Below are 27666 nucleotides of genomic sequence, written 5' to 3' on the forward strand. Positions count from 1 at the left end.
GGTGGGTGAGGAAATGTTGCATCAAGACAAATATTTGCCCATAAAATTCTTTTTTTTTTTCTTTCTATATATATATATATATATATATATTTTTTTTTTTTTTCTAATATAAAATTCGATCTTAATTAACCAAGAAACGTGTGACATATGTTTTGGGCGTATCTTTTCAAAATTTAAATAATAATGTTTTGTTTTTCATTCCAGCACAAATTTTATCTATCTATCCTTATGTTTATATTTATTTGATTTTTTTTTTTTTGTGAAATTTTGGATGATTAAAAAAATTTAAATAGTTTTAATTCTTTTTTATTGTGGTGCGATATTAAATAATACTTTTCTATATATATATATATATATAAATAAAGTTGTTTCTAGATGAATTGAATTTAGTGGGGGTTATTTGGGTGTGCCAGGTGATCCGTACAGGTGAAACAAAAGGAACACTCTAGGTTAAAAAAAATATTATAAAAAAATGAATTAAATGATGAAAAATTAAAATAAATATATATATATATTAAAGAATGAAAACAAAAATGAATGGGGCATGGCAATAAATTAAAGAACTGATGGGCCAACAATTCTGATATTTATATTTGGAGCACGCCCCAAATGGACCCCATCTCAACTCTATAATTAAATCAAATTGGTATATTCTAACTACTAGAAAAAAAAAAATTTAAACTTCGAGAGGTATAATTCTAAATTATGATTTTGCAACGATCCTAACCTACTGTTATTGTCCTCTTTGAGCTTTTTTCTCTCTTGATTTCCTTCGAGACTTTAAAACACGTCTATTAAAGAGAGGTTTTCACGCACTTGTAAAAGATGCTTGAAGAGTCCGAAGTTTATTAAATGTAAGTCATGAGCCGCAATTTTTGAAAAAAAGAAAACAGTTAAAAATACATCATTAAAATAAAACAAAAAATATATAAATATAATAAATGACAGTGACAGTGATTGGGCGGTCGCCTACAATAACGTCACCGTCGTCTGCCCGTGATTCGATGCCCCGAGAAGATTCTGTCTTCTCCTCGTCGTTAACAGCGCCGTCAAAACTGAAAGCCAAGCCGACTCCCACTGAGCTGAGCCGAGCCGCTCTCTCAAAAATATCACCAAGCCGAATCCTGTGTATTTTTCCGTTTCCACCATTTTTCTATCATTCCATTTCCGATTCTCATTTCATAACAAATTTCCTGAAAATCAGAGCACAGTCATTGCTTAACAAGATTTTTTTTCCTCTCAGCTTTGTTTTCTCATCAATTCCCATCCTCTAATTTCCTTGTTTCATCCATTTGATTCAAACATCTTCCGTCGTTCTTTCTCGCACTTGCGGCTATCGATGCAGGATTTCATTTTGTTCTCGTCTTCTAGCTACTAAGCTTTGAGTAAATCTCAACTGCGAATTTCAACTGCCATTTTTGTTCAACAATCGATATCGTACGCATGTCTGAGCTTGGTTTCGGAGTTTAGGTTACTAAATTTGTCGAAATTACACATATTCACCGAGTTTTGAAATCTGGGTTGCAGGTAATATTGCCAGATCGTTAACCTTCCCTCCTTATTCTTGGGTTGTTCATATCTGTTTGAAGAAATGAAAATTGGGATTACATTGATTGTTGTAGTTTAATACCACTACTGTTTCGTTGTTAAACTGTATTGATGATGGAATTCAGAGTGCCCACGGAACTGAGTTGAACTTGAGATCCAATTGAGTTTAGACAATATATTTTCTCGTTTTCATCCTATCATGCTTTAGTGATTTCCATTCATAGTCCATAAGTATGTAACATGTGGTATTGGTTTGGAATTGAGTTCGTTATGAAAAGTGATTGTTTCTCTCATTTGAATTTTTGGAGCATGGATGTTTAATCTAGGAGGGCTTTGGATATTGTCTGTTGATGAACTTCACATGCTGGGAACATTATTCTGTCTCTTTAAATTAGAAAATAAATTAGAAAATCAGTCGTAGGTGGATTTCTAGCTTGGAATATAAAGCATTGTTTTGAAAAGTTGTTTTTTCTTTAAATGAATTAGAATGATTGGCAGTGGATTTCTAGTATGATTACTCTTTGGGTTTCAAACTATCTAAAGGATCCTGTTCTTTTTCCCCCATTCATCATTGGTCATTTTGCAAAGAATTTACCCAATGAATTAGCAACGTATTGGTTTTGTTAGCTTTTACTTTATGGTGTATATTTCTTACACTTCATCTTATCTGTCCTATTGGTTGGACTGGTGATTGAATAATTTGTATTCTGGTTTCAGGTGAAATAATCAAGCCTACAAGAGCTATACCTATGTATATAATCACGTTTTTTTCTGCAGCCTTCTCTGCACTTAAAGAATACCTAATTTGTATAGAGAGATGCGATCATTCTGCTTTCAACTGATATGAAGACTGCACAGGTTTCCTTTTATAATTCTGTTGTTGCTTTATACAAAAAGCTCGACGTTCCTCTAACTTCACCTTTTTACTTGTTCTTTGCCTACAACAGAACTTCTCCACTTACTCCTTTACTTCAAATTTTAGAATGATTTTTCAACTTCGTGGTGCTAATGTTATACTTCCAATATTGCCTAATTGAAAGAAGAAATGGATTTGGCTTTAAAATTTAATAGAATTCGGAGACATCGTTTTTTATCCTACGTGGTCCTTATCAGCCTGACATATTTCTGCCGTTGCCATTAAGAAGTGTGCTGCCTCGTATGATATTATATGTCGGATCATATTACTTATGCCTGCGAATATGGAAGTTTGATGTGACTGTTGGACCTCAATCCTTGTTGATATTCTGGCTCTTGGACATTTTATGTTGTATTTTCCCCTGCAACTCATTATAGTATTTAGTTTCCGAATCGATTACTATTAATTGGTTATTGTCACACTTATAAATCCAATTGTCATTCTAAGATCCTTACTTGACATGCATAGAGAGCTCAAGATGCAAAAAAAGCTCTGGATGATACCAAAAATAACCTACCAAACAGCTACAAAACTGAGGCTCCTATAACAGACACAGGTTCGATTTCTGCCTCAAACAATGATGGCAAAAAAATTTCTCACCAAGATATTGAATTTGTAAGCCACAGATTCTTTCTAATTACAATGACCATTAGTTTCTATATTTATTTTTTCATCTTCAATGTTCTGTTGTGATTTCTTATCTCTTTATTGTTGAATGAACTGGAATGCTGTTCTAGGTCCAGAATTTAATAGAGCGGTGCCTACAGTTATACATGAATAGAGATGAGGTGGTTAAGACCCTATTGAATCGTGCAAGGATAGATCCTGGATTTACGTCATTGGGTAAGTTTAGGAGCTTTGATTAAGTTCTATGTTCTAATATTCGTGTTCAATCAAATAACAATGATTGTAAACAATTACTATCACTCCACATACACTTATAGATAATTATTACGTATCTATTATTGTTTATTAATGTTCTGGACTTTCCTCATTCAGTTTGGCAGAAGCTGGAAGAAGAGAATGCTGATTTTTTCAGAGCCTACTATATAAGATTAAAATTGAAAAAACAAATCCTTCTTTTCAATCATTTGCTTGAACATCAATGTCGTCTCATGAATTATTCAATACCTCCCAAAGTTCCGTTAGCTCCTATGCAGAATGGAATTCATCCTATGCCTGGTAAGCTCTCATATCGCCAAACAGATTATGTAATTATCTAGCTCAGTGGATACCATGGATGCTGGGTTGCCAAGCCTAGTTGTAGCTCTGCTCTTAGATAGCTTAATTTTATATATTGAAGTAAGAGAGTTACATGTTGCAAGATACTAGTATTTTGTTATTCATCACTACTTATTTTCAGTGCAGTTAACAACTTACCAATGGGATATCCAGTCCTTCAACAACCTCCTATGTCAATGCCAGGTCAACCCCACATGGATACCATGCGCTCTGGGATGCCAAGCTGCCATGTGGTCAATGGAGTTCCTGCACCTAGTAACTTCCATCCTATTAGAATGAACTCTGGGAACGAGTAAGAAGACTGCTCTAGTAAAGCCATTATTAATATTCATCCTAAAACATTCAATACTGTGGCCTCGATGAAACAAAAAATAGAAAGTTATAAAATGGTCAATAAGATTGCATAAAATGGAAATATGTTTAAACTTAGACGAAAAAATGTGATACTGTAAAAGAATTTGGCATGTTTATTGAGCAAGCACCCTTTTCAATATAGTTTCTATTACCTCTAGGGGAGTGGTAATTATGCACAAGTACTAGCATGGGATGTCATGGCTCATGCTGCTAGTCTTGCCATGATATCATTGATCATTACTGCTTCGCTAAATTCTCCTCAAGAAAAATCAGCCATGTTCATGTGTCTGTGTGGTAGATTTTGCATGGAAGAAACTTGTGCTGGAGTTTTGAGTATCTACAAACAAAGCTAAAGGAACTACATCCAGTGATATAAAATCGTACTAATATGCATGGGACTAATGACCAATGGTTAAGATATTGCCTCTAGGATTCATTTGCCGACTGTAAGAGAGCATTTAAAAATTTTCATGGAGGATAGTAATCCAGTATTTACATTCATTGGTTTCATATATTGATCTCACTTTTCACTTGAACTTGTAGTTATTTTATTGCATCTAATACTTGTTCTTATTGAAGTATGTTGATGAACAGCGTGGCTGATGTGGCTTCTGTTATTCCACCAAATTGTACAATGTCCTCCATGTCAGAGATGTCTATGAGTCCTACATCGGTTGCATCCAGTGGTCATTTCTCATTCACTGCTCCAGAAATATCTGGAATTGGAGTAGATACTTCTGCACTTGATACTGCATTTACATCAGAAATCGTAAATTCAGTTGGTCTGCAACTTTCGCAAGATGATGGAGCAGGAAATTCCAGGGATTCTCTCAGATCATTGGATCTGATTCAGTGGAATTTTAGTCTGTCAGATCTTAAAACAGATTTATCAAATTTGGGAGGTAATTTCTAGATGATTTGTAGATTTCTCTAATTTTGACTCTTATATTGATGTCTACAGAACTTTTAGCAGTATCATATCACCTTTTCAGATCACCGTAATTTCTTTGGAATATTACTTCACAAGGCTAGAATAATAAGCATTGTTCTAAATTGGACTTATTTTTTCCTCCTCCATTTAGCTAGGTTTACAACAAGAAACAGGGTAAATACTAGAAAGGGTAAACGTTGCGAAGGGTCAATCACTTCGGCCTTTATACTAGGCAATAAGAAACATCTAAATTCTGAAAAATGCATCTCCAAACGCCCAAGCTAAGCTAGGTGATCCTGATCACAAAGATTTCAATAGAATGGGAGAGAGAAATCAAGCTGGACAAGAAAGGGTGACCAGACATTATACCATTCAAGTTATAAATTATTGAAAAAGGAGAGTCAGTAGTAGTCCCTGCCCCCTCGATGGCCAGCCAATACATAAAAGAATGATGAGAAATAAGCCATTGAAAACCGAACAACTTTAACCACCTAGCAGTAGTTCAACAATCCTTTTTGCAATAAATAGAGCAGGACGTAAGAGTGAGAAAAAGCTTTCCCTATCTTGTGAACAAGGGCAACAGTTTCAAGGGAAATTTGCCTCTGAAGTCCAACTCAAAATATTTGAAAGCTAGAGGATGTCTGACTTGATTGACAGATATCCTAATCGGAGTCGAACAAATATACTGTGTGGATGAGTCTATGCGTTGTTCATTCAGCGATCACCCTAGATTGAAGCTGTTCATTCATCCCTGATATGAATATAGCCGTGGGGTATCCTTCAGATGACCGATTGAGGAATTGTTTGGGAATGGTGGCCTTTTACTTTAGTATCATTTGAATTTAATTTTTCTTTTCCTTTTCCAATAAGTTACTTCAGTCAAATTGTTATGAAGTTTTTCTTTCGATCTTTTTTAATTTTCCGTAAGGAAAAGTCTTGTGTTGGTCTATAGAAGTTGATAGCTTTTAGGAAGAGCTTTAAATAAGAATGCAAAATCCTAATTCGTTGGCAGTTTTCACTTTTCTCTTGGAATAACTTTAAGCATATTGATGAAATCTCTTCAAATTGGTGCAGATTTAGGACCATTGGGGAACTACCCTGGTTCTCCATTTTTGCACTCCGACCCAGAAATTTTGCTCGATTCACCAGAGCAAGACGACCTAGGTATGGGAACTGCAAGACTCTTTTCAGCTCTAAATTGTTTGATGTAACCAAAACCACCCTTTTTATCATGACAAGCAATTTTGGCAAACGTTAATCATTTTACATTTGTTCGTTACTCTTTTCTTTCTTCAAGTATGATGACTCTTGCGACTTAGAAGTTCCTAGTTGTCCATGGAAAGTTGAATGACATAGATTTTAGATATCAACTATGCAAATTTAAGAAAGCCAAGAATTCGAGTCTAAACCTTTATGTACATAACTTATCATTTGGCCACTCACTAACGTCTCAATTTTATCGCAGTGGAGGAGTTCTTTGTTGATTCTGTCCCTGAGCAGCCAGACGAAGAGAAGTCCTAGAGAAAGGCGACAAAGGTTTTTTTTTTCCCACTTGAATAAGTAGGATAGTATAAGATTTGATCAGAAATCAAGAGCTCATTTTCTATTCACAATAGGCATCCAGTAATTTTGTCATCAACAATTTCAATTATTTAAAAATTTTAGTCACATAGCTTGGTTGGTTGGTAGGATTGTAGATAGGGATGTAGTCATGTAGGGGAAGCCGTGCTTCTCTTGTGCCGCTCATTTTAGAGGTCTCCAGTTTCTTGGAAGTTGAACAGTTTTTAATCCCTTGTCTGGTCTGGACTAAAGAGTCAATTACAACAATCCCATAATTATCGTATTTTTTAGATGTTTAATTGTTCTATCTCTTGTTTAATGGCGCAGGTAGCATAATATATCAACTAAATAAAACATCGTTAAGCAATCCTTTAGTGTTGTTTTAGATTCAATAGTCTGTTCCGGAGACAGATTTTTAAGAACCTGCAAGTTGACTTGCAAAGTTCAAGATTACTACTCACTTGTGATCATAATTAAGGACATCGTTACAGGCTCATAAAAGTATACTTTCGTGGGTAAACTTAAGAGAATCGTTGTATGGTCTTAATGAACATGTTCTGTTCTAAATACCCACCAGCTCCCTAATTTTACACAGTTCATGACATAGCAGTTGAAATCTTGTTGATTACAAATCTAAATTTCTAGGAGAAAAGGAGATACAAGCTAGTTAGGCCACTGCTCACAAATGTTTTTGTTTCCGGATTAAGTATGTCAGGACAGGAACAAATAGTTGAGAAGGGTGGGCCATTTCTCTTTCCTCTGCACTTAAAATTGTTCTGGTAGGTTGAAGTCTCTTCGAACACTTAAACTTCCCATTTCAAAAGTACCTTGCTTTTCAATCTTTTGAAATGAGTTTTTCCAGCACCAAAGTTGAATAGTGCCTGACATTATGCTAGCTTGCTTCGACTGTCTCTACTTACATTTGCTGCATTGCCATCATTTTCAACGATCATTAACCTTATCAGCAGCAAAGCTTGTGTCAAATCCTTATCACTATCAAATGTTCATCTTTTAATGTGAAGAATTGTTTGGGATTTGTTGTCTAAAAGTAGCTTTTTTTTTAATTTTTTTTTACGTTGATCTGTTTATAAAGAGCCCCTTGTTTGGGTACTGTTGTCAAAATAGCACTTTTTTTTTTGTGTGTGCTTATGTTCCAGTTGATTGGTTCTTGGAAATCACAACTCGTAAGGTCTGAACTCGGTGGTGCAACTTAAAACTTCATGGAAAGGGAGCCGAATTCTTTTGATACTCAAATTTGACTTTTAATATTTTTCGGAGGAAGATATGTATTCTCTTCATAAGTTTGATTTAAAGTATGTATATAGGTGGTTATTATATTTGAAACATCCTCCATAGTCATATATGTACTAAATATTAAATAATGAATCTACTCGATATATGCACTATCGTTATGGTGATACATATACCTATCAAATAAATCTAACTCCACTTGGATATAATCTTTTCGAAATTTGTTAAGCGATATTATCAAGAATTGACATCGACTCATACATAACCCTATCAATCTTATTTTGAAACGTGAAGAAACTCATAAACATCATATGGGATGTGCTTAGCTTTTGTTGAATGGGCTCAATGATGATGGACAGTTAAAATTTGATCATGGGTTTACTCTAAATATGTCGATGGTTCATAAAGATGATTGTAGTATTGCTTGTAAAATGTTTAACTAAACCAAACACATAATTAGATTCAAATGAAGCATCATCAAGCAATCCTTTATGTTGTGAATATGTTGTGAACGGGTCAAGATTATACTTATGACCATAATTAATAACAACTTTAAAGCCTCTTATTAAAATACACTTAGAGTCTTTGATGCTTAAGTTAATACTTACGCTCGAAGGTACGATAAATCTCAATATTTATAGGAGTCTCCATTGTCACCTCCTAAGATTTTGACCCATGCACGCCTTAACTCAGTTTTTCTGAGCTTGATAAGCTATTTCCTATGGATCATCGAACCATTTTCCTTGACAAAGCGAGCTTGACAAGCCTTTTCGTAGGAGTTCGGTTGACGATAGACATTTTTTAAACTTTAGTGACTTGTTAGAATAAAAATGAAAGTTTATGAATTTTTTAAATACTTAATAAAGTTTAGAGTTTTATTTAATGCAAATTTGAAGTAAAAAAGAACTTAAACGTTTCTTTAATATCTCTTCACATAATTTGGAGTAACATTCATCTTTTATCAATTAAAAAAGAAGCCTTGCTTTTCATCCCAAAATCTGAAGGATCATAACTATCACTTTAAGGAATATATTGTGATATTTGTCCTCATCGTTCTTTCTCCGATGAGAACCCCACTTCTTTTCTTTATTAAAGTAGTGAGAAAAAAACCATGGCAACTGCTTTAAATATCAACTTTCCACTTCACACAAAAACGGGATATTCAAGGCCGAAGGTATGAACTTTGAAAAGTTTTGTAGGTTGCCACTTGGGTTGTTCTTAATTTGTAGCTTGCTCAGCAATATTTACAGCTTTTTTTTTGGTTGCTTGTTCTTTGAGTTGAACAATTAGATTCGAAGATAAGTGTTCATTATTGCGAGACTTCACAACGGTTGGAGAGGAGAACGAAACATTATTTATAAGAGTGAGAAACCCTCTACTAACAGACGAGCTTTAAAAACCTTTTTTATGAGGGTGAGAAAACCTCTCCCTAATAGACGATTTTTAAAAATGGAAACACAAAAGAGAAAACTCAAATAGGACAATGTCTACTAGTGGTAGGCTTGGGTTGTTACAAATGGTATCAGAGCCAAATGTCGCAACCATACTATAAAGGGGGTAGGTTGTGACCCTCACGTCATGACAAGCAAAGCGGCGTCCCTCAAGAGACATCCATCCGGCCACTGCGGGCCAATATAGAAGAGTGCCATGACGCGATCGAAGAGGACGATGCATCATCCAACACACCACCACGCGAGGTGGGCATTGAAGACTAGTTGAGACATAAGCAAGACAAAGACATCATAATGCACATGAAGGGCAAAAATAGGCTTGTTGAAGGGCCGGGTAGAGCCTCGGGTCTTAACCTCAAAAGTCGAGATTTTGAAAGGGAATTTGGGCATACGGTTCGAGAGTTAAGTTCGTCCATATGAAATATGAATGCTCACCAAGTTTGGTGTCAATCGGACACCGGACGGACAATGCACGACACCGTATGACCGTTCACCAAAATCATGTCTATGCCTGAAAGATTGAAAATGGCTCAAAATGTACTACAGGGTACCATGGTGTTAGCTCTCCACCACCCCTGGCCCTGTGGGCTAAGTGAGCTACCTTATGGCACATACGTGTGTCACAGTGTGTGCGAGCGTGCCGAGATGAGTGTCTCGGGCAACTTCCTTTGAAATGGGTTTTTGAAGGACAGTACCGGACGACATGGGTGTGCCGGTACCCTAGCCTGCGTGTTGGAGGTTGCTACATACACCCGCTATCCAGTACGGTATCCGTAAATGACTCAGCATGGGCACGGGAGGGCCAATGCCTCGATAGAACCCGGATGGATGGATGTTTGGGAAGTCCCGTTGAGATGAAAGACACGCGGGCCCATTCTCGATGGCATGACCGAGCGAGTTATGATGGCCGACAACATCCCGAGACTCGGGGTGGCGTCAAGACATATGGACCCTGTTGATGGGGATTGAGATGACAAGATGAGATGCGATGTTGCATTGAGAGACCTTGGCTCGAACAGAGGCAAGGTCGAGCTGAATGACTTGGCCTAGTGTAGAGGCAAGTCGGATGTGTCGCAGACGATTGAACATGCACGCATAGTCGGTGTGTGTGGTTGAACAAGCTTGGATTCCACACAAGCGATGTTCGACTGACGAAGACAAACCTCGCCTAAGGTCCGACGAAGCCACAAAGTCGGGGCAAAAAATATGTGGGGCTTAATTCCCCTTAAGGTTAGTCGTGAGCGTGTCAAAATCACGATGCTGCACGGTAAAAAAATGTAGGACCGTGACACCAAGCACCGATGATGTGCCAGCGAGAAGGCTGAGCCCCCAAAGAAGGGTTGACATGAGGTGGTGTGTTAGCAAGAAGACGGGGTCTCGAAGGGGTGGATTGAGAGACCCACGATTGGAGAGGGGAATTGTGGGATCCCACATTGATTGGAGAGGGGAATGAGTGCTAGTAGGCCCTAAAGGGGTGGATTATGAGATCCCACATTTGTTGGAGAGGGGAACGAAGCATTTATTAAAAGGGTGTGAAAATCTCTTCCTAGCAAACGCGTTTTAAAAACCTTGAGTAAAAGTTCGAAAGGAAAAACTCAAAGAGGATAATACCGCTAGCAGTAGCTTGAACGGTTACAATTACGGCTACTCTAACTGAGACATTGTTATTTCACTGACAGGCACCAGACAAACCAGAGAAGGATTATTCTGCTTAGTTTCTTTTTGGTAACAAATTGACATGCATGTAAACTGTTTGTTGAAAGGTCCCAATGGCTGTAGCGAGTTAAGGAAGTGGGATATAAAAGCACTTTGTCAAAAAGCTCTAATAAAGACAAAACATTTTCTTGTACCTCACATTGGCCTTTGCTTTACCACCTGATTGAAGGGATTTTCAGCCTTCAGTTTTTCCTGTCTCAGCCCTTCTGGCTTCCATTCAACAACCTAAAGAACATGTTTTTCTTTATAACCTTAAGTACCACTTCTTGCCTTTCATGCAAGTGACCATATTTATGGGTTCCCAGATACCAAAAACTGTAAGGTCTGAACATTCTTAACTCTCTCTGTGACTTTCTTTAAGGAAATCTGGTTCTTGTTGTCCTAATTGTTTTGCTTAGTTCAACGATAATCACGATATGTTTTAACCATCTGAGCTATGTCTATCGACTTGCTTGATTCTATCAACACTGATATATACTCCCTTGATCAAATAGGTTTGGACAACCAACTTCTGACTTCCATGACAGATATGGAGGCTACCAAAACAGAAGCAGACTGTCTCCAAGCTCAATGTTGGAATGCTTACACAGAGGATTAACACAAATAGGCTTCAAACCAGAATTTTGGAAGAAAATTCTTGATCCACAGAAGTCATTTCTTCAGCAATGGAACAAGATATTTGTGCTGTCCTCTGTCATAGCAGTAGCTGTGGACCCTCTCTTCTTCTACGTCCCAGTATTTGATAAAGACCGTCAATGCCTAACCATGGACCAAGATCTTATGACCATTACTTGTGTTCTTCGTTCATTCATTGACTTGTTTTATCTACTTCACATGATCTTTGAGTTTCGAACTGGTTTTCTTCCCCCTTCTTTGCCTGTGTTTGGAAGTGGTGAATTAATTGAAGACCCAGCAGCTATAGCAAAGAGATATCTTTTCTCAAACTTCTTGATTGATATCTTATCCATTCTCCCACTGCCTCAGGTATAATTTATTTGGAATGTTACATATTGGTTGATGAGCTCTTTAAAGCACAGTCCAAAATCTCTCTTTCATGACATATTACGAACACCCTGTGCTTGTTTTGTTCTGTATCCCGGGTTTAGGTTAGGAATCACGACTCTCCACAATAGTATGATATTGTCCACTTTAAGAATAAGCTCTCGTGGCTTTGCTTTAGACTTCCCCAAAAGGTCTCATACGAATGAAGTTGTATTCCTTACTAATAAACCCATGATCATTTTCTAAACTAGCCAACGTGAGACTCCCTCCCGACAATCCTCCCCTTGAACAAAGTACGCTATAGAGCCTTCCCAGAGGCCTATGGAGGCCCTTGAACAACCTCCTCTTACTCGAGGCTCGACTCCTCTGAAGTCCTTGAACAAATTACACAATTTGTTTGATACTTGAGTCACTTTTGACTAAACGCTTGAGGCTCATAACTTTTTTGTTTGACATTTGAGGATTTCATTGATATACTTGAGTCACTTTTGACTATACCCTTGAGGCTCATAACTTCTTTGTTTGATATTTGAGGATTTCATTGATATGACCAAGTTAAGAGCATGACTCTGATACCATGTTAGGAATTACGACTCTCTACAATTGTATGATATTGTCCACTTTGAGCATAAACTCTCATGGTTTTGCTTTAGGCTTCTCCAGAAAGCCTCCTAACCATGGAGATGTATTCCTTACTTATAAACCTATGATCATTTCCTAAATTAGCCAACGTGGGACCCTCCCTACCATCCTCAATTGGATAGATTCTTGTGAATCATTTGTTTGAAGTAGCATTGATTGTCTCACTTAAGAACATAGTCTTTTCATGTCATTCAGCTTTTGGTATTAGTAATCATACCTGCAGCGAAAGATCCAATTCCAACAAAGACAGAGAACATCGTGAAGATTGCGGTTCTTTTGCAGTATATTCCTAGGCTTCTTCGAATTTATCCACTATACAGAGAAGTAACCAAAAACTCTGGCATACTGACAGAAACTGCTTGGAGTGGAGCTGCCTTCAATCTTCTTATTTATTTGCAAGCTTGTCATGTATGTGTTCATTTGATTTTATAGCCATCCAAAAAGCATCCCTTTTTATGTTTCGGTTTAAAAGAAGTTCTCTTATAAACAGTGAATTTGATGATCAGGTTGTTGGTGCCATTTGGTATTTGTTATCAATAGAACGCCAAACCAAATGCTGGCTTGTGGCATGCATGAAAGATGACTGTACAGACAATTTTTTGTACTGTGAACGTCGTAGTAAACCAATGTCCTCTTCTACAATCAAGTTTTGCTCTCCTAAGAAATCTAAAGATGACAAGACAAAGACCTTCGACTTTGGGATGTATGCTAAAGCCCTTGAGTTTGACTTTACCAAGACGAGTTTTCGCCACAAATTCTTCTATTCATTCTGGTGGGCTCTGCAAAATGTCAGGTTGGTAAACGTTTTCTACTGTGAGATCGGTTGGAGAGGAGAACAAAACATTCCTTATAAGGGTCGGAAACCTCTCTTTAGTAGACGCGTTTTAAAACTGTGAGACTGATGGTAATACATAACGGACTAAAGCAGCCAATGTCTGCTAGTGGGCTTGAGCTGTTACAAAAAGTATTAGAGCTCTAGACATTGGGTGATGTGTCTGCGAGGACGCTGGGCTCCCAAGGGGGGTGGATTGTGAGATCCCACATCGGTTGGAGAGAGGAACAAAGCATTCCTTATAAGGGTCGGAAACCTCTCCTTAGTAGACGCGTTTAAAAATTGTAAGGCTGATGGTGATACGTAACGGGCCAAAGTAGACAATGTCTGCAAGTGGGCTTGAGCTGTTACAAATGGTATCAGAGGCAGACATTGGGTGGTGTGTCTGCGAGGACCCTGGCTCCCAAGAGGTGGATTTTGAGATCCCACATCGGTTCGAGAGGGGAACGAAGCATTCCTTATAAAGGTGTGGAAAACTCTCCCTAGTAGATGTGTTTTAAAACCGTGAGGCTGATAGCGATACATAACGGACCAAAGTAGACAATATCTGCTAGTTGTGAGCTTGAGCTGTTACAAATAGTATCAGAGCTAGACACTGAGTGGTGTGCCAACAAGGACGCTGGGCTCCCAAGGGCGGTGGATTGTAAGATCCCACATCGTTAGAGAGGGGAACGAAACATTCCTTATAAGAGTGGAAACCTCTCCCTAGTAGACACGTTTTAAAACAGTGAGGCTAACGACAATACATAACGGACCAAAGCAGACAATATCTGCTAGTGGTGGGCTTGAGTTATTACACACATGTTTCTTCGTTACTTTACCAGAGAATTTGATATGATATATGTGAAGCTATTGTTATAAGCTCCAAGTTTCCCGGATAATCTTAAGTTAATGCTTTGGGGCTACATACACTCTAAAAGAACTTGCCTGTCTCGTTACAGCTCAAGTGGACAAAACCTTAAAGTAAGCAACTACATGGGGGAGGTTCTTTTTGCTGTCTTCATAGCCATCCTTGGTTTGGTTTTATTTGCCTTACTCATTAGCAATGTTCAGGTCATTCATGTTTCTGATATCATCACTCTTCCATATTCTACAACTCATTCCCTATCTAACTGCTCCAACTTTCAACTGTGAATCATTCCCCTTGTGACAGAAATACCTTCAGTCAACAACTGTTAAAATAGAGCAGATGAGAATCAACCGACGAGATATCGAGCATTGGATGGCACATCGTATGCTCCCGGAGGACTTAAGGCAGCGTATTAGACGATACGATCAATACAAATGGCAGCTAAATAGAGGAGTTAAGGAAGAGGAACTCATTACTAACCTTCCTAAAGACCTTAGGAAAGACATCAAACGCCATCTTTGCTTGTCCCTTCTTAAAAAAGTGAGTTCTTTTCAAACCTTGTCATTTTCGGATGCCTATTTATATTAAAAGATCTGGTAGAGATATAAGGTAGATATTTCGTAAAGATTTGGTAGGTGGTTGAATCTGTTAAAGCTATATTTAATAAACGGAAACAATATAGGCACTATGTATTCTCTGTTCGTGTACATACCTGAAGTCATCAGACGAAACTTTCATGGTTTGTTAACTCCAAATGGTTTAGGTGACACTTTTTAGCAACATGGACAAGCATCTACTAGACTCGATGTGCGAATATCTCAAGCCAGTGTTATTCACAAAGAGGAGCTTCATTCTGCAAGAGGGTGACCCAATTGATATGATGCTATTCATCATGAAAGGAAAGCTAGCTAACATTATAACTTTTGGTTGGAACAACAAGCCTTACACGGACATACTTAAAGCAGGCGACTTCTGTGGTGAAGAGCTAGTTCAATGGGCAATGGATCCAACCTCCACTTCTCTTCCCATTTCAGCTAGAACAGTTGAGTCTCTTACTGAGGTTGAAGCCTTTGCTTTAAAGGCTGATGAGCTGAAATTTGTGACCAGTCAGTTCCATTTCCAGCGCCTTAATAGCAGGCAATTTGAGCACAGAGTGAGGCATGTTTATATGAACTGCTGCTTTGATTCAGCTGCTGCTGAAGTGATTGATATGTAATGGTTTTTCTTTTTTTAGATTCTATTCTCATCAATGGAAAGTTTGGGCAGCCTATAAGGTACAAGAAGCTTGGCATGATTACGTTGAAAGAAAGAAGAGAGGGGGTGGAGATGGTAGATTTCAAGATGCATTGGCTAAAACAGTTGGTGTCTCGGCGAGCTTTGGCGCCACTCTATATGCATCCATGTTTATATCATATCTGTTGCTTGCTGTGCAGCGTGATCAGCACCAGAAAACTGCTCCTTTCACACGAGTGATGACGCTACCGCCGCCTCGGAAGCCAGACGATAAGCAAGACGAGCCAAACTTCACCATCTTGAATCGTTAAAAATGTGTTGTTTCGCTCTTCTTCGTGTTTGAAGGTTTGTGTCTATTTGATCTTTGAAATTTGAACTCAACTTTGAAATGTCTAATAGATCTCTACATAGCTTTTTATTTTATGTCTAATAAGCTTTTGAAATTCAAATTTTATCGTTATACACAAAATTTGATGTTTAGAGTTCTATTAAACAAAAAAAATTCTAACGAGATAGAATAGAAAATATGCTAAAATCTTATTAGACGAAAAGTTCAAGAATCTATTAAATATTCTAAAGTTCAGGGTCTATTAATTACAAAATTGAAAGTGTATTATTAAACACTAAAAAGTTGGGAGACTTTTCCGTACTTTTTAATACTTCTTACATTTATGATACTCGTTGTCCCCAAATTCACCATTAAAATAAGAGAAATGGGAAGAAATTGATGAACTATTGGTAATCGTTCTTAGAGTATTATTAGGAAGTAAATAAGGATTATTGAGACCAAGACTCGATCTTATTTTGAAACGAAGACGAACTTAAAGAAGAACATCATATGGGATTTTGGCTTGGTTTATGTTGATTGGGATCAATGATGATGGCAATTCCCAACCTCATTTGGTAGGCCACTTCCAAATTCAAAGCCTTCAACCCTGCATCCCAATACACACCAACACCAAAATATTAGCATCCAATATCATAGCCAACGCATTTTTTTGTTTAGATTTGTCCCTTGAAAATGCTTTTTAGATTCATGGCGCGAAGGAAAAGGAAAAGGGAATGTTAATTTGATTACTCTGAGCAGTTGGTGGAATTATCGATGGGAGGAATTTGAACTGGGATTCCGCAGCCTTCGGGAATCGAAGGAATGCGATTCGGATCATAAGCTCCGATCATCGACAAACTCTTCTTGATACACTCGCACAAATCAACCTTATCGTTCTTCGTTTTAGCATCGGCGGCCAACTTAGTAACGCCACTGCAGCACGACGGCGGTGGATTCTCTCCAAGAAACCCTCCGTCGCTGCCTTTGATGAAGCTCAAACATGGTGATAGCTCCTGCGCCACCAGTATGCAGCTTCCCATGTCGACATTCTGAGACAGCGCGACCATCATGGAGCTTGTAAGCATGGCGATGAAGGTTAGTGCACTGATCATCAAGCGGAGATTGTAGATTCCTGACATATTTCACTTGGGAATTTTTACAAACACTTGGTGGGTTTACGATTTTGTGTGTTTTTATATCAGTTTCTTGTGTAACGATTCCTGAAATTCTGCTACCATGCCGATTTTATGAGTTTCTTTTGGTTATTGACACACAAAAAAGTGGGGTTTTCTTAAATTACTTGAATCTCTGTACACTGACTTTGCATTGTTGTGTTCTTGTTACGTAGAAGAATTGAAGTTAGTGAGAAGGGGAGGGAGAGGGAGAGTTTCGACAAAGAGGGCAGCTGCTGTTGACACGAAGCCATTGATCAATACAATCCACATGGAAGCAATGCTTGCACTCAGGAATGCATCTGACCGTGTCTTTAGTTAAGTACTCTCCAAGGCATATGGGGCAGGTGGTGCCATTGGGGCCTGGCAGCCGCCGGCTTTCTCCAAGGATTACCTTCTGATATGAATCAATGGTTGATTCGTCCAGACCACTCAAACGGATCGGTGGCTCTGTCTCTAAAGCTGGATTGACCTGCTGCTGATTCTGAGCTTGGTTTCTTCTGCTGTCTGCAATGCCATAGCCCCACCTTGCGAAGCAGATAAAGCAGCCAAATCCAAAGACACACATCAAACTCGGTAGAATAATCACCACACAGATGATCCGCAATATTCTGAGACCATTATTCTCCCCTGAAAATTAAGGTATTTCATCATTTAAAGTTTGATATTTTTGCAAACTATATCATGAATGATATCATTAAGAGACGTGCAGCTGAGAACAAATGTCTTTGTCATTCCTTCATCATCCATGATATTCTTCTGTTATTACTTTAATCTCAACTTGCCTATAATATAAGCTTTATCTATGTCTTAGTCAACCAAGAGCCAGTCTAAGATTCATATAGCAGCCTGTATCTTTATTTTTGCAATATGGGTTAAAGTTGACCATGATTTGAAGAAAACAATGATTTATTTTTATTTGACTTTTTATGTAACAACCCTAGATTTCTACTTAACCTAAAGTCGTTACTGTATATACATATAGTCTACAAAATTAAATGCAGTCTAGCCCTATACTAACCTATAGTCTACAAAAATAAAATGCAAACTACCCTATGCATGTGACATGGTCTCTTGAGTTGCGATGTCATTGTCAGCCGTACATGGGAGTCTTGCCTTTACTTGGAAAATAGGAGTAACACATGACTTGAGTATTTTAAGAAATACTCAATAACATGGGAGTCTTGCCTTTACTTGGAAAATAGGAGTAACACATGGCTTGAGTATTTTAAGAAATACTCCGTAAGTGACCCCACTGTAGGAGTTAAATGTAAGCACACACAATCATGAATTTGACCTATCATTTAAATCCGTATTCCCTTAGCCGACTATCCTAAGCGGGTAATGAGATGTATATTTACTATTCTACGCACGGCTCGCACGTGATTGTGTGTGCTTGCATCTACCCCAATAGTAAGGTCACTTAATGAGTATGTCTTAAAATACTCAAGTTATGTGTTACTCTTATTTTTCAAGTAAAAGCAAAACTTCCATGTACGGCTGACAGTGGCATCACAACTCAGGAGACCATGTCACGTGCATAGGGTAGTTTGCATTTTATTTTTGTGGACTATAGGTTAGTATAGGGCTAGGCTGCATTTAATTTCGTCTGACTATAGGTTATTATAGGGCATTGATGTTTTATTTTACTTGTGTTCTTTTAACTCATGTTAAAGTGTTTTAAGGACCTTTCATAGTTTAAATGATTATTTCAGCATAAAAAAGAACTAGGTCGTTACATTTTCCTCGAACAATGCATTCTCGAAGATGAAGAGTTTAAAAATGAACGTGAACTTAGGAAATAGCAACAAAGGGTAGAATTTTGACCTGTTGAGTACTTATTGAAACAGGCAATGCCGAGGCCGCTGTTGCTTTTGAACCCACAAAGCCTGCCTTCTGTTTCGCAGATACTGCAAGCAGGGCTATTCCAAGTTAGCAGGAGATCACCATAGTGGTCGGTTAGAAACTGATTGGCCTCATCTGGGTACGCAACTGGGACAGTTAAATTAGCTATGATCTTGCAAGAGTTTGACTTTGACATTGACCTGACATAACTCATGGAGGAAGTAGCCACAACCGAGCTGGTGGAGTTGCTAAGGCAGCTAAGGACAGGAAATCGGGATGTTGCAAATTGAGGTAGACAGCTTAGGAAGGTGAAATTCTTACTAAAAGGGAGCAGAAATGGAGAATTTGAGAGGTTGAAGTTGAAGCCTTGAAGAAGAAGCCTTTTAGGAAGGCAAACATCTGGATCATAGAGCTGTATCTGTTGAGCAACATAATCAATATTTCTTACCAAAAATTGTTCTGAAGACGATAGATTTAGAGTCGACACGCCCGCGTCGTTGCAGGCTAAGTTGAAACCAGGATAGCCACATCTTGCAGGTTGCAGCTCGGGAATTCGGAACGGGAATCGGATGCCGAAGTTGTCCTTCATACACTTGGAAATAGAGCAACTTTGAGCTGTGGATAAAGTGGGGAGGATGAAGAGGAAGAAGAGGAGAAAGGTATGTGAGAAATCCATTAGCTTTGCCAAAAGGAAAATTTTTGTAACTTGAAGTAGTTCATATTTATGTTCTTGACTTCATCATTTTATTCCAAAGTCAGAAGCTTTGAAAGTTGTATAATGGTTGGTTTGACATTCTTTGGGTGTGGATGCCATAGTTTTAATATTGATGAGAGAGCTACAGAAATTTATTAAGAAATTTCAATTTGATATAAACTATCAAACTTTCTCTTTCGGTATTTTGTGCTTATTTAATTCATCTTCAAACTATATTATATATCCATAGACTTTATTATAAAATGGTTCAATTACAAATTTGGTATAGACTTTAGAAATTATTGGGATTGGATTCTAAATTTTTAAATTGTGGAAACCAAATTATAACTTTTTCTAAATTTATAGGTATTCATTTTTTTCCACAAAGATGCATGTAATTTGAATTGTAAAGCTTGAATGGAATCTTTATAAAAGAATCTTGGTCACTAATGTATCACCCATTACGCAAGCCCATCTAAAGTTTTAAAATGCGTACCAACAAAATCGAGTGCAAACTCCCATTTCATTTTTTATTGAATTAACCGATCAACTTGCTTTTCCATCGAATATTTATTTTGGGTTTCAATAATTTTTGAAACAAAAAAATTTCGACAAGAGAGAGATTTTCACACCCTTCTACCCTTATAAGGAACGTTTCTTCCCCTACTCCTTCTTCCCCTACTCCTGGGATCTCACAATCTACCCCTACCCCTTGGGGGTCTCGCTCTTGGAGGCCTCGCTGCTACACCCACAGTGATTGGCTTTGATATTATCATTTGTAATAGCTTAAACCCCTTCCTTTCTCTATGGGATCTCACAATCCACCGCTTGAGGGCCCAACGTCCTCACTGGCACACCGCTCAATGATTGGCTTTGATATCATTGGTAACGGCCCAAACCTGCTACTAGCAGATATCATCCTCTTTGAGTTCTCTTATACGCTTCCCTTCAAGGTTTTAAAACGCGTCCGTTAGGAAGAGGTTTCCACACCCTTATAAGAAATGTTTCGTTCTCATCTCCAACTAATGTGTAATCTCACATAGAGTTAAATGATTACTAGTTAGTCTAATCATTTCATTGTATCGAACACTTCAGTTCAAGGTTTTAAAACGCGTCTGTTAGGAAGAGGTTTCCACACCCTTATAAGAAATGTTTCGTTCTCATCTCCAACTAATGTGTAATTTCACATATCGAGTTAAATGATTACTAGTTAGTCTAATCATTTCATTGTATCGAACACTTGAGCAATGAGGTAAAAAAATGAATTTAAACACCTAAACTTCGGAGCTATATAAATTATAAACATTCATAAACAAATCAATTTATATTATTACCAAAGATTAGAGGATAAAATCACATTTAAAAGTTGAGAAATAAAGTAATGAAATGTAACTAAAACACTGAACAATTTAGAGATTAAATCGACAGAGCCATCAAAATTTAGCCATTGACCGACACGAACGGCGAAACTACCGCTTCTTTGACATGCAAGACCATGCAGACGTAAAAGAGAGTTTCATTATGAATGATACCTGCACATACCAAGTTGTTTATAGTTAAGCTTCTTAATCAGAGCCCTCCATTTCAAGTCTTAGTGAATCACAAAGGTAGAGTAAAGATTTGAACCTAGCAGTAACTTAAAGTACAGTAGAGATCTGACAGATTCTGGACTAAATTTTAAGAATATGCAAGCCTCTGTCCATCAAACCAAATGAATCAATGGCATGTAATTAAAACTAGATCCAAGATCACCAGTTTCAAAGTAAAAACATCAAAGGTAGCAGAAGAAGGCAGCAAAATATTTCACAAGAATGCAAATTTACAGATTGGAAAGCTGACTGCTAGGTTATATTAATAGTAGGGGAATGCACAATGGTACCGATGGGCATTTGGGAGCAAGTCTATGATGAAGAAGCTTCTGTTTGTTGTTTGTCCTTGGGACTCAAGGAGGGCTCCAGTACAAGATCTCCTACTCCTCTTGGCGGCCCAATGCTGCAACGAGCTGTGTTGTGCATTTTAATTGCATCTTTAATTTTCTGGAACTGTGGGACGGAAAAGGTTAGATAAAGTAGAATGATGGTATTCATTCATATATTGATAATCAATGCCTGCCATGAGATCAAACGCTTGGTACAGTTTTCCAAATTTGGGATAAGGGAAGTTTTCAGTTCATATTAGAGATCCACATCAATCCTTCCAGCACATTCACATCTATGACTCAAAATTGTTACAACCCAAGCCCACCCAAGCCCACTGCTAGCATATATAGTCCTCTTTAGGTTTTCCTTTTTAGGCTTCTCTTCAAGGTTTTAAAACGCGTCTACTAGGAAGAGGTTTCCACACCCTTACGAGGAATGTTTAGTTTCCCTCTCCAAGCAATGTGGGATCTCACAATTCACCCCCTTGGGGTCCCAGTGTCCTCGCTGGCACACCGCCCGATGTCTAGCTCTAATACCATTTGTAACAGCCCAAGTCCACCACTAGCAAATATTGTCATCTTTGGGCTTCTCCTTATGGGCTTCCCTCAAGGTTTTAAAACGCGTTACAAGGGAGAGGTTTTCACACCTTTATAAGAAATGTTTAGACCAACGTAGGATCTCACAAAAATCTATTTATATTTTAACATGCATTGTGCTTGTTATAAGCTAAACCAATAAAATAGTATGAATTGTTTACATATGAGATGGGGGAGGGGGAGGGAGGAGGATACCTTTGCGAGTGAGCATGAGAAGGACTCCAATTGTCCATCAGCTCCACGATAAAAATGGAAATAAGGAAGGACCTTGACATTCAAACTTTTGCACATTTGCTTGTTTTCATCAAAGTTGACTTTCAGGAATAAAATCTCAGGGTGCTCATCAGCTGTTCTGCATAGCTGACAGTTCCATTTCAACATATATACAAACGTCAAAACATAAAACAGGCGACTAAAATTTCTAATAAGAACAATAATTGCAAGGTCAGATTTTGCTGTAAGACGCCTTTCCTTTTTAGGAAACAACAAATGTTAAATCCAATGAATATCAATCATTTAATGTGGGAAGCATTTGCAAGAATGACCGTGCAAATAAGAACTGCTCTGGAGCTTTCTTATTATAACTAAAGCGAGAAATAATGACAGAACAGCTACTGCAGCAGAAAACCAATAAAGGAATGCAGAGTATTTTGAGATTAGCAACTTGAGATATCAATATTGAGCAGAGTTATGCTTCATACACTAATGCTTCCCTTTTAATCAATTGGAAAAGCTTTTTGTAATCACAGTGGACAAACCATCCCTTTTGTAAATCTCATACATCAATGAGATTGTTCCATATAAAAAATATATATATATTGGAGAGTTTTTGATAACCAATTTTTTAAAGGATTGAGCAATTGTCTACAGTTTCAACCTCAGTAACATAGATAGGTAGAAACCTGCAAGGCATCTAAAAATACTGCAAAGTGTATTTTAAAGATTTTCATCTTGATAGCTAGCTAACAAATGCAGCAGTCATTTAATGCCTACTTGTTCAATAAGCTGGTCCAAATCGAGTTTCAGAAAATGCTCCATTGATGGAATCAAGTCTTATATCATGATACACTTGAAACAGACCAACATCACAATCTGAAGAAATCTAAAGCATTGATGAAGAAAGTTACCCGGGGAAATAATGCCCTGCAGGAAGCACACCAGGTTCCGTAAAAATCTACAATAACTAATCTATCACCAGATTCACTCAATGCAGTTAAAAATTCCTGTGTCGAATGTATATCAATCATGTTTGGTGCACTCTTTTCCCACCATTTTGGCTGGTCTTTTTCAGCCACAGCTGCCTGTACCTGTGGCATCATAGAACAGTTAACAGGCGGCATCCGGAAAATGATTGACATCTATTTTGTTTGAGTAAGAAACATTTTTAAACAGATAATCATGCATAAAAGGAAAAGCAGGGAAAACAGTACAGCCTCCTGCCCTCAGAATCGAAGGAGAAATTACAAGAAGTTGTCATGTTTTCCACACAAAAGAAATTTACATATATGTAGTCTCAACGCTACAAACTGAACGATAATTTTGCGAGCTGCTCATTGCCTATGGGAGCTTGCAGGCATGCAATAGCCAATAAGGTAATCAAGAAGAGATTTGCATGTAAGGATGCTAGAACTCTCCTACTTCCAGTATTTTGAATCAAAACTAAGAGTTATATGAAAATCTTCCATGTTGTCAAGATGTAAGCCTGTAATCTCTCTCGTTGAAATGTAAGGTCCTTCTCCACAAGTTATCTCTGCTCAGGCCTTTTAGAAACATCTAAAACAAGTCAGCTGAGCATAAAGTTAAGGAAAAGCATTATGAAAATTGAAGTTCCTATCCAACCAAGCATCCTTTCAAAATCCAATTATACAATGGTTCTCAGCCATTAAGAAAGCTTCCAGTCTCAGATAAATTTCACAGCTAGCAGTGAAAATCCAAACGCAACAACTGTTCAGAGATATGTTTCCAATGAACAATCACATAGGACTTGCATCATATTTACTGGCGAGAATTCTGTGCCTAAAGGGTGCTGGCGTTCGACTACTTCTCTTCCAAGTAACAAGGTGTTCAGTCCCCTCGTTCATAACCAAAAATCTTCCCAAAAGCTATAGCCAGATCTGAAGGAACTTTAAAGAGATATGAAGAGAAAACATGGCTCCTTATGGTTTAATCAACCATAAAATAAGTGTCTCTTTAGATTTAACCAGCATCAGGCTAGACAGGAATATAAACAACTTCGTAGAACAGACTAGAACTGTCAACTAAGAATTGAATGCATATGGGAAAGAATTGTTGGCAAAGCAATGTAGCTAATTCTTTTAACAGATAAAAGTACAAGCATCAACTACCTAGGGAAAACTTGAACTTAGTGGGTCTCACAATTAGGGTTGTACAGAACCTTCTCAAATTCCAATTCAGCACATGGAATCTCAAATTGAAAATAAAATTCAAACAAGCCCAACAAACAGGTTCTTGCTGGCAACTAAATTCATATAAAAAAAGAATGAAAATCTCAACAATTATAAATCCAACCAAAAGAACAGCTGTGTACCTTGAAAGATACCAACCTCTTTCTGGGTGTGAAAGAAAGAGGCATTACAAAGCTAGTAGAGTAGCGCGGCAGAGAAGTCGACCTCTTATCCGAGCTTTGAATGGGTGGAAAACAAGTCTGAATAGAATTGCAGGATGAAGCAATGGAGGCAGGGAAAGAAGTGGATGGGAAACAGAAAGAATGCGAGGAAAATCTAAAAACATCAGCCATTTAGAGACAAAAACGCAGAAATTCTACTTCCAAACACAATCTCTGTCCCCCCAAGAAGAAGATGATGATGGTGATGAGGTAAACAGCATGGGGGAAAAACGAAAAAGGCAGTCTCGAGAGTAGGAGAAGAAGGGTTGTTTATAATTGTGGCTAGAATTGTGCGCGTGAATTGGAGAGAGGCTTTTACGCTGTACACGATTGTAATGGTGACTGCAACAATTGGTAATCAATCCGCCATTTTAACCCAATCACAGTTCTTATCAGTTTGCTCTTCCTTGCCAATCATCTCTGGTCTCGTCGGTGATGAGATTTTTCTGCTTTGACCTAACCAACGAGATTTTTTTGTGAAGATTTTCCTTAAATATTTTTTAAAATCTTTAGATTTAAAAAAAAAAAAATACAATTACAGTTAAGATATCTTTCCTAAGAGTTCAAAAAATATCAAGTAAAAATTTTATTAATATTTTCCTATCCAAACACCTTTAAATATTTGTAAAAATATATCTTTAAATTTTTTTAAAAAATAAAAAATATTTAATCGTATTAATAAATCTTTAAAAGATATTCATGAATTTTAAAAAATTTAGAGATGATCTTCAGAAGTGTATATAGAGGGTCAATTTTAAAAAATAACATTAAAAAGTTTGGAGATAATATTTGAAATGTATATACATCGTTTCCGTCCATCTATTGACATAAACAATTCTTTTTTTATAAAAAAATTAAATGTATTAATGCTCCTTATAAAATTTGATAATTATTTTTTAAACATGATATCCATCGTCAAAATATTTTTGAATTTTTAACTATAGTAAAAATATTTTTGAACTTTAAAAAAATGCTCAAGAGCATTATAGGTATTTTTTAAATAAAAGACTAACCATTTCAAAACTAACCTAATATTTTTTTTATTTTTTATTTTTTTTGAAAATGGGAGAGAAACTTCAAAAGTTTATGATATTCTCATTAATATAGTTCTTAATAAATTATTAATTTAGACAAATTTTTTATAATGGTAAATTTAATATAATTCAATAACTGAAAACTTTGTTTAATTCTTCTAAATTTGAATATTCACTTTTTATATATAATTTTTTTTCATTTAAATTCATCCAATCGAACCTTTAATATAAACGTGCATAAAAGATTAAATTAATTCCCTCATTCCTCATTTTAATTAAAATCAAGAGTAAATTAAAGTTGATAAATGCACAAAATACACGATCAAACAAATCTTTGAAATATTACGTGAAATAGTGGTTTTTCTCCTCTTCCCTCAACATGCGAATTAATAGATAAATTTTTTATTTTTATACGTGAATCAATAATTATTGCATTCAATTTTTTCTCGATATCTATCATAAAATGTTTGGAATTTGATTAAAATGGATAGATTAATGTGAGATTATTCCTATAAAACATAAAAGAAATCAATCATAACTAGAATGAGATTCCTTTGAATTTATTTCTTTGGAGTTAGCTGTAATCCTAATAAAATTTTGTTGGGTCGTTATTTAAATTTGTAATTTAAATGAAATATGTAAGATTATTAGAAATGTCTTTTTACTTTTTAATGAATTAAAATGAAGTAACTAAAGAATGTGATAATAATAAAGTGTTATTTTTATTTTATTTTTTTACTTATTCAAATTTTATACTTAAGAAAAATTAATACCTAAATTATAATAAAAATGTAGGATTTAAAAAAAAATACTAATTATCTCAAATTTCAATTATCTAACTCAAATTTTAATTTGAGGGTAGTTTTTTTTTTCAAACACATACATTTAAAAGAAAAAAAATTACAATTTTCAAAATAAAATCTAATATTATTTGATTCAATAAAATAATATTAACTAAGAAAATTTATAGGAATGACTCAATTTCTTGGTCTCGTGTCTTTTTAATTCATGCAAAATAAATTATATCGTTTTGGTGGGACAATTTATAATATTTAGCACGATTAATTGAGTGATGTTAGTTCACGTATAAGCTTGGAGTTTGATTTTCGGAATAGATGAACTATTATAAGTGAAATTAAATCAGTGTGTAACATCTGACCAAAACACGTTTAGAATTATCAAATTGGACTTGAAACTATAATAGAGCTTACAGTTGGAATGTCTATGACATGAAATTACCTAATGCATGAATAATATGTACAACTCTCTTTACGTGTCGACGTTTACTTCTTCTCTATTATTTATGATTATTATGTTAGTATGATAATGTTATTGTCTTGCAAGACATCATGATCTATCATGATAAACTCAAATTAAATATTTCGAACATATACGTCCATCTCATAAAAATACATGCGCGCCACGATAAGCCTAAAAGTATTACGTGAACCATATCAACAAAATAATTTTTTTTTTTTTCGTATGAAAATTTTCATTGATTTTATATTTATTGTTAAAATATAAATAGAATTATTGATACCGCCTCGAAACGGTATGAACAAATTAATGAAAATATAAATAGGCGTGACAGAGGAAGACAGCACACAGATTGTGGGCAGGGCCCCAACGAACGCTCTGTCCAATCTGTCATTTCCGCTGCCGGCGCTCCTCTGTTCGAACCCTTTCTTTTCTACCCTTCATCTTCTCAGTTCTTTGCATTCTATTCCATTTCCAGAGTCGATATGGCAGAATCCTCACCAGACCGGTCGTCTCCCCCTCTTTCATCCGGTACGTTTCCTATCAATCTCCTGATTTTTCCTTTTTTCTTTTTTCTTTTTTATTTTTCGTATATATATATATATATATATATATATATATATATATATATATATATATATATATATATATATATATATATATATAT

The 27666-nt window shown here is 36.6% G+C and overlaps 6 protein-coding genes across 10 annotated transcripts in view; 3 read left to right on the plus strand and 3 right to left on the minus strand.

The window, feature by feature from the left end:
* Positions 1–1154: 1154 nt before the first annotated feature.
* LOC111447231 lies at positions 1155–6856 on the plus strand. Of its 2 annotated transcripts, none has more exons than XM_023086276.1 (9): positions 1155–1527; positions 2266–2406; positions 2933–3079; positions 3202–3307; positions 3464–3646; positions 3833–3998; positions 4640–4962; positions 6066–6155; positions 6457–6856. In XM_023086276.1, the coding sequence occupies exons 2-9, from the start codon at positions 2392–2394 to the stop codon at positions 6510–6512; spliced, it is 1086 nt and encodes a 361-aa protein (XP_022942044.1). In that variant the 5' UTR covers positions 1155–1527; positions 2266–2391; the 3' UTR covers positions 6513–6856. The 2 variants fall into 2 exon arrangements, with proteins under 2 accessions (XP_022942044.1, XP_022942052.1); XM_023086284.1 differs by having other exon boundaries at positions 4655–4962.
* Positions 6857–8893: 2037 nt separating this feature from the next.
* LOC111444588 (cyclic nucleotide-gated ion channel 1-like) lies at positions 8894–15930 on the plus strand. 2 transcript variants are annotated; one of them, XM_023082580.1, is made up of 8 exons: positions 8894–8976; positions 11464–11953; positions 12809–13021; positions 13120–13406; positions 14387–14498; positions 14599–14835; positions 15059–15453; positions 15530–15930. In XM_023082580.1, exons 2-8 carry the CDS (start codon positions 11540–11542, stop codon positions 15837–15839), a joined length of 1968 nt encoding a protein of 655 aa, XP_022938348.1. In that variant the 5' UTR covers positions 8894–8976; positions 11464–11539; the 3' UTR covers positions 15840–15930. The 2 variants fall into 2 exon arrangements, with proteins under 2 accessions (XP_022938348.1, XP_022938347.1); XM_023082579.1 differs by lacking the exon at positions 8894–8976 and adding an exon at positions 11228–11291.
* Positions 15931–16256: 326 nt separating this feature from the next.
* LOC111444661 (non-specific lipid-transfer protein 3-like) lies at positions 16257–17019 on the minus strand. Its single transcript, XM_023082636.1, has 2 exons — positions 16607–17019; positions 16257–16463 (listed from the first exon to the last, which is right to left on the minus strand). Exons 1-2 carry the CDS (start codon positions 16993–16995, stop codon positions 16400–16402), a joined length of 453 nt encoding a protein of 150 aa, XP_022938404.1. The 5' UTR covers positions 16996–17019; the 3' UTR covers positions 16257–16399.
* A 171-nt stretch (positions 17020–17190) lies between these two features.
* Positions 17191–19732, minus strand: LOC111444614 (putative RING-H2 finger protein ATL21A). The gene is made up of 2 exons (XM_023082582.1): positions 18856–19732; positions 17191–17658 (listed from the first exon to the last, which is right to left on the minus strand). Exons 1-2 carry the CDS (start codon positions 19547–19549, stop codon positions 17216–17218), a joined length of 1137 nt encoding a protein of 378 aa, XP_022938350.1. The 5' UTR covers positions 19550–19732; the 3' UTR covers positions 17191–17215.
* A 1144-nt stretch (positions 19733–20876) lies between these two features.
* LOC111444639 (thioredoxin-like 2, chloroplastic) lies at positions 20877–25176 on the minus strand. Of its 3 annotated transcripts, XR_002710717.1 has the most exons (6): positions 24631–25176; positions 23210–23389; positions 22278–22442; positions 21447–21609; positions 21194–21262; positions 20877–21099 (listed from the first exon to the last, which is right to left on the minus strand). XR_002710717.1 is itself a non-coding variant. In XM_023082609.1 (5 exons), the coding sequence occupies exons 1-4, from the start codon at positions 24838–24840 to the stop codon at positions 21469–21471; spliced, it is 696 nt and encodes a 231-aa protein (XP_022938377.1). In that variant the 5' UTR covers positions 24841–25176; the 3' UTR covers positions 20877–21099; positions 21447–21468. The 3 variants fall into 3 exon arrangements, 2 of the variants coding, with proteins under 2 accessions (XP_022938377.1, XP_022938368.1); XM_023082609.1 differs by lacking the exon at positions 21194–21262; XM_023082600.1 differs by lacking the exons at positions 20877–21099; positions 21194–21262 and having other exon boundaries at positions 21266–21609.
* A 2140-nt stretch (positions 25177–27316) lies between these two features.
* LOC111444653 overlaps positions 27317–27666 on the plus strand; it is a 3414-nt gene continuing 3064 nt past the window's right edge. The window contains exon 1 of the mRNA XM_023082623.1: positions 27317–27530. The gene's annotated coding sequence lies outside the window, so the exon portion shown is untranslated. The remainder of the gene's footprint in view (positions 27531–27666) is intronic.

The sequence above is a fragment of the Cucurbita moschata genome, unplaced genomic scaffold (genome assembly GCF_002738365.1).
Source record: "Cucurbita moschata cultivar Rifu unplaced genomic scaffold, Cmos_1.0 Cmo_Scf00001, whole genome shotgun sequence".
Lineage (NCBI taxonomy): Eukaryota > Viridiplantae > Streptophyta > Magnoliopsida > Cucurbitales > Cucurbitaceae > Cucurbita > Cucurbita moschata.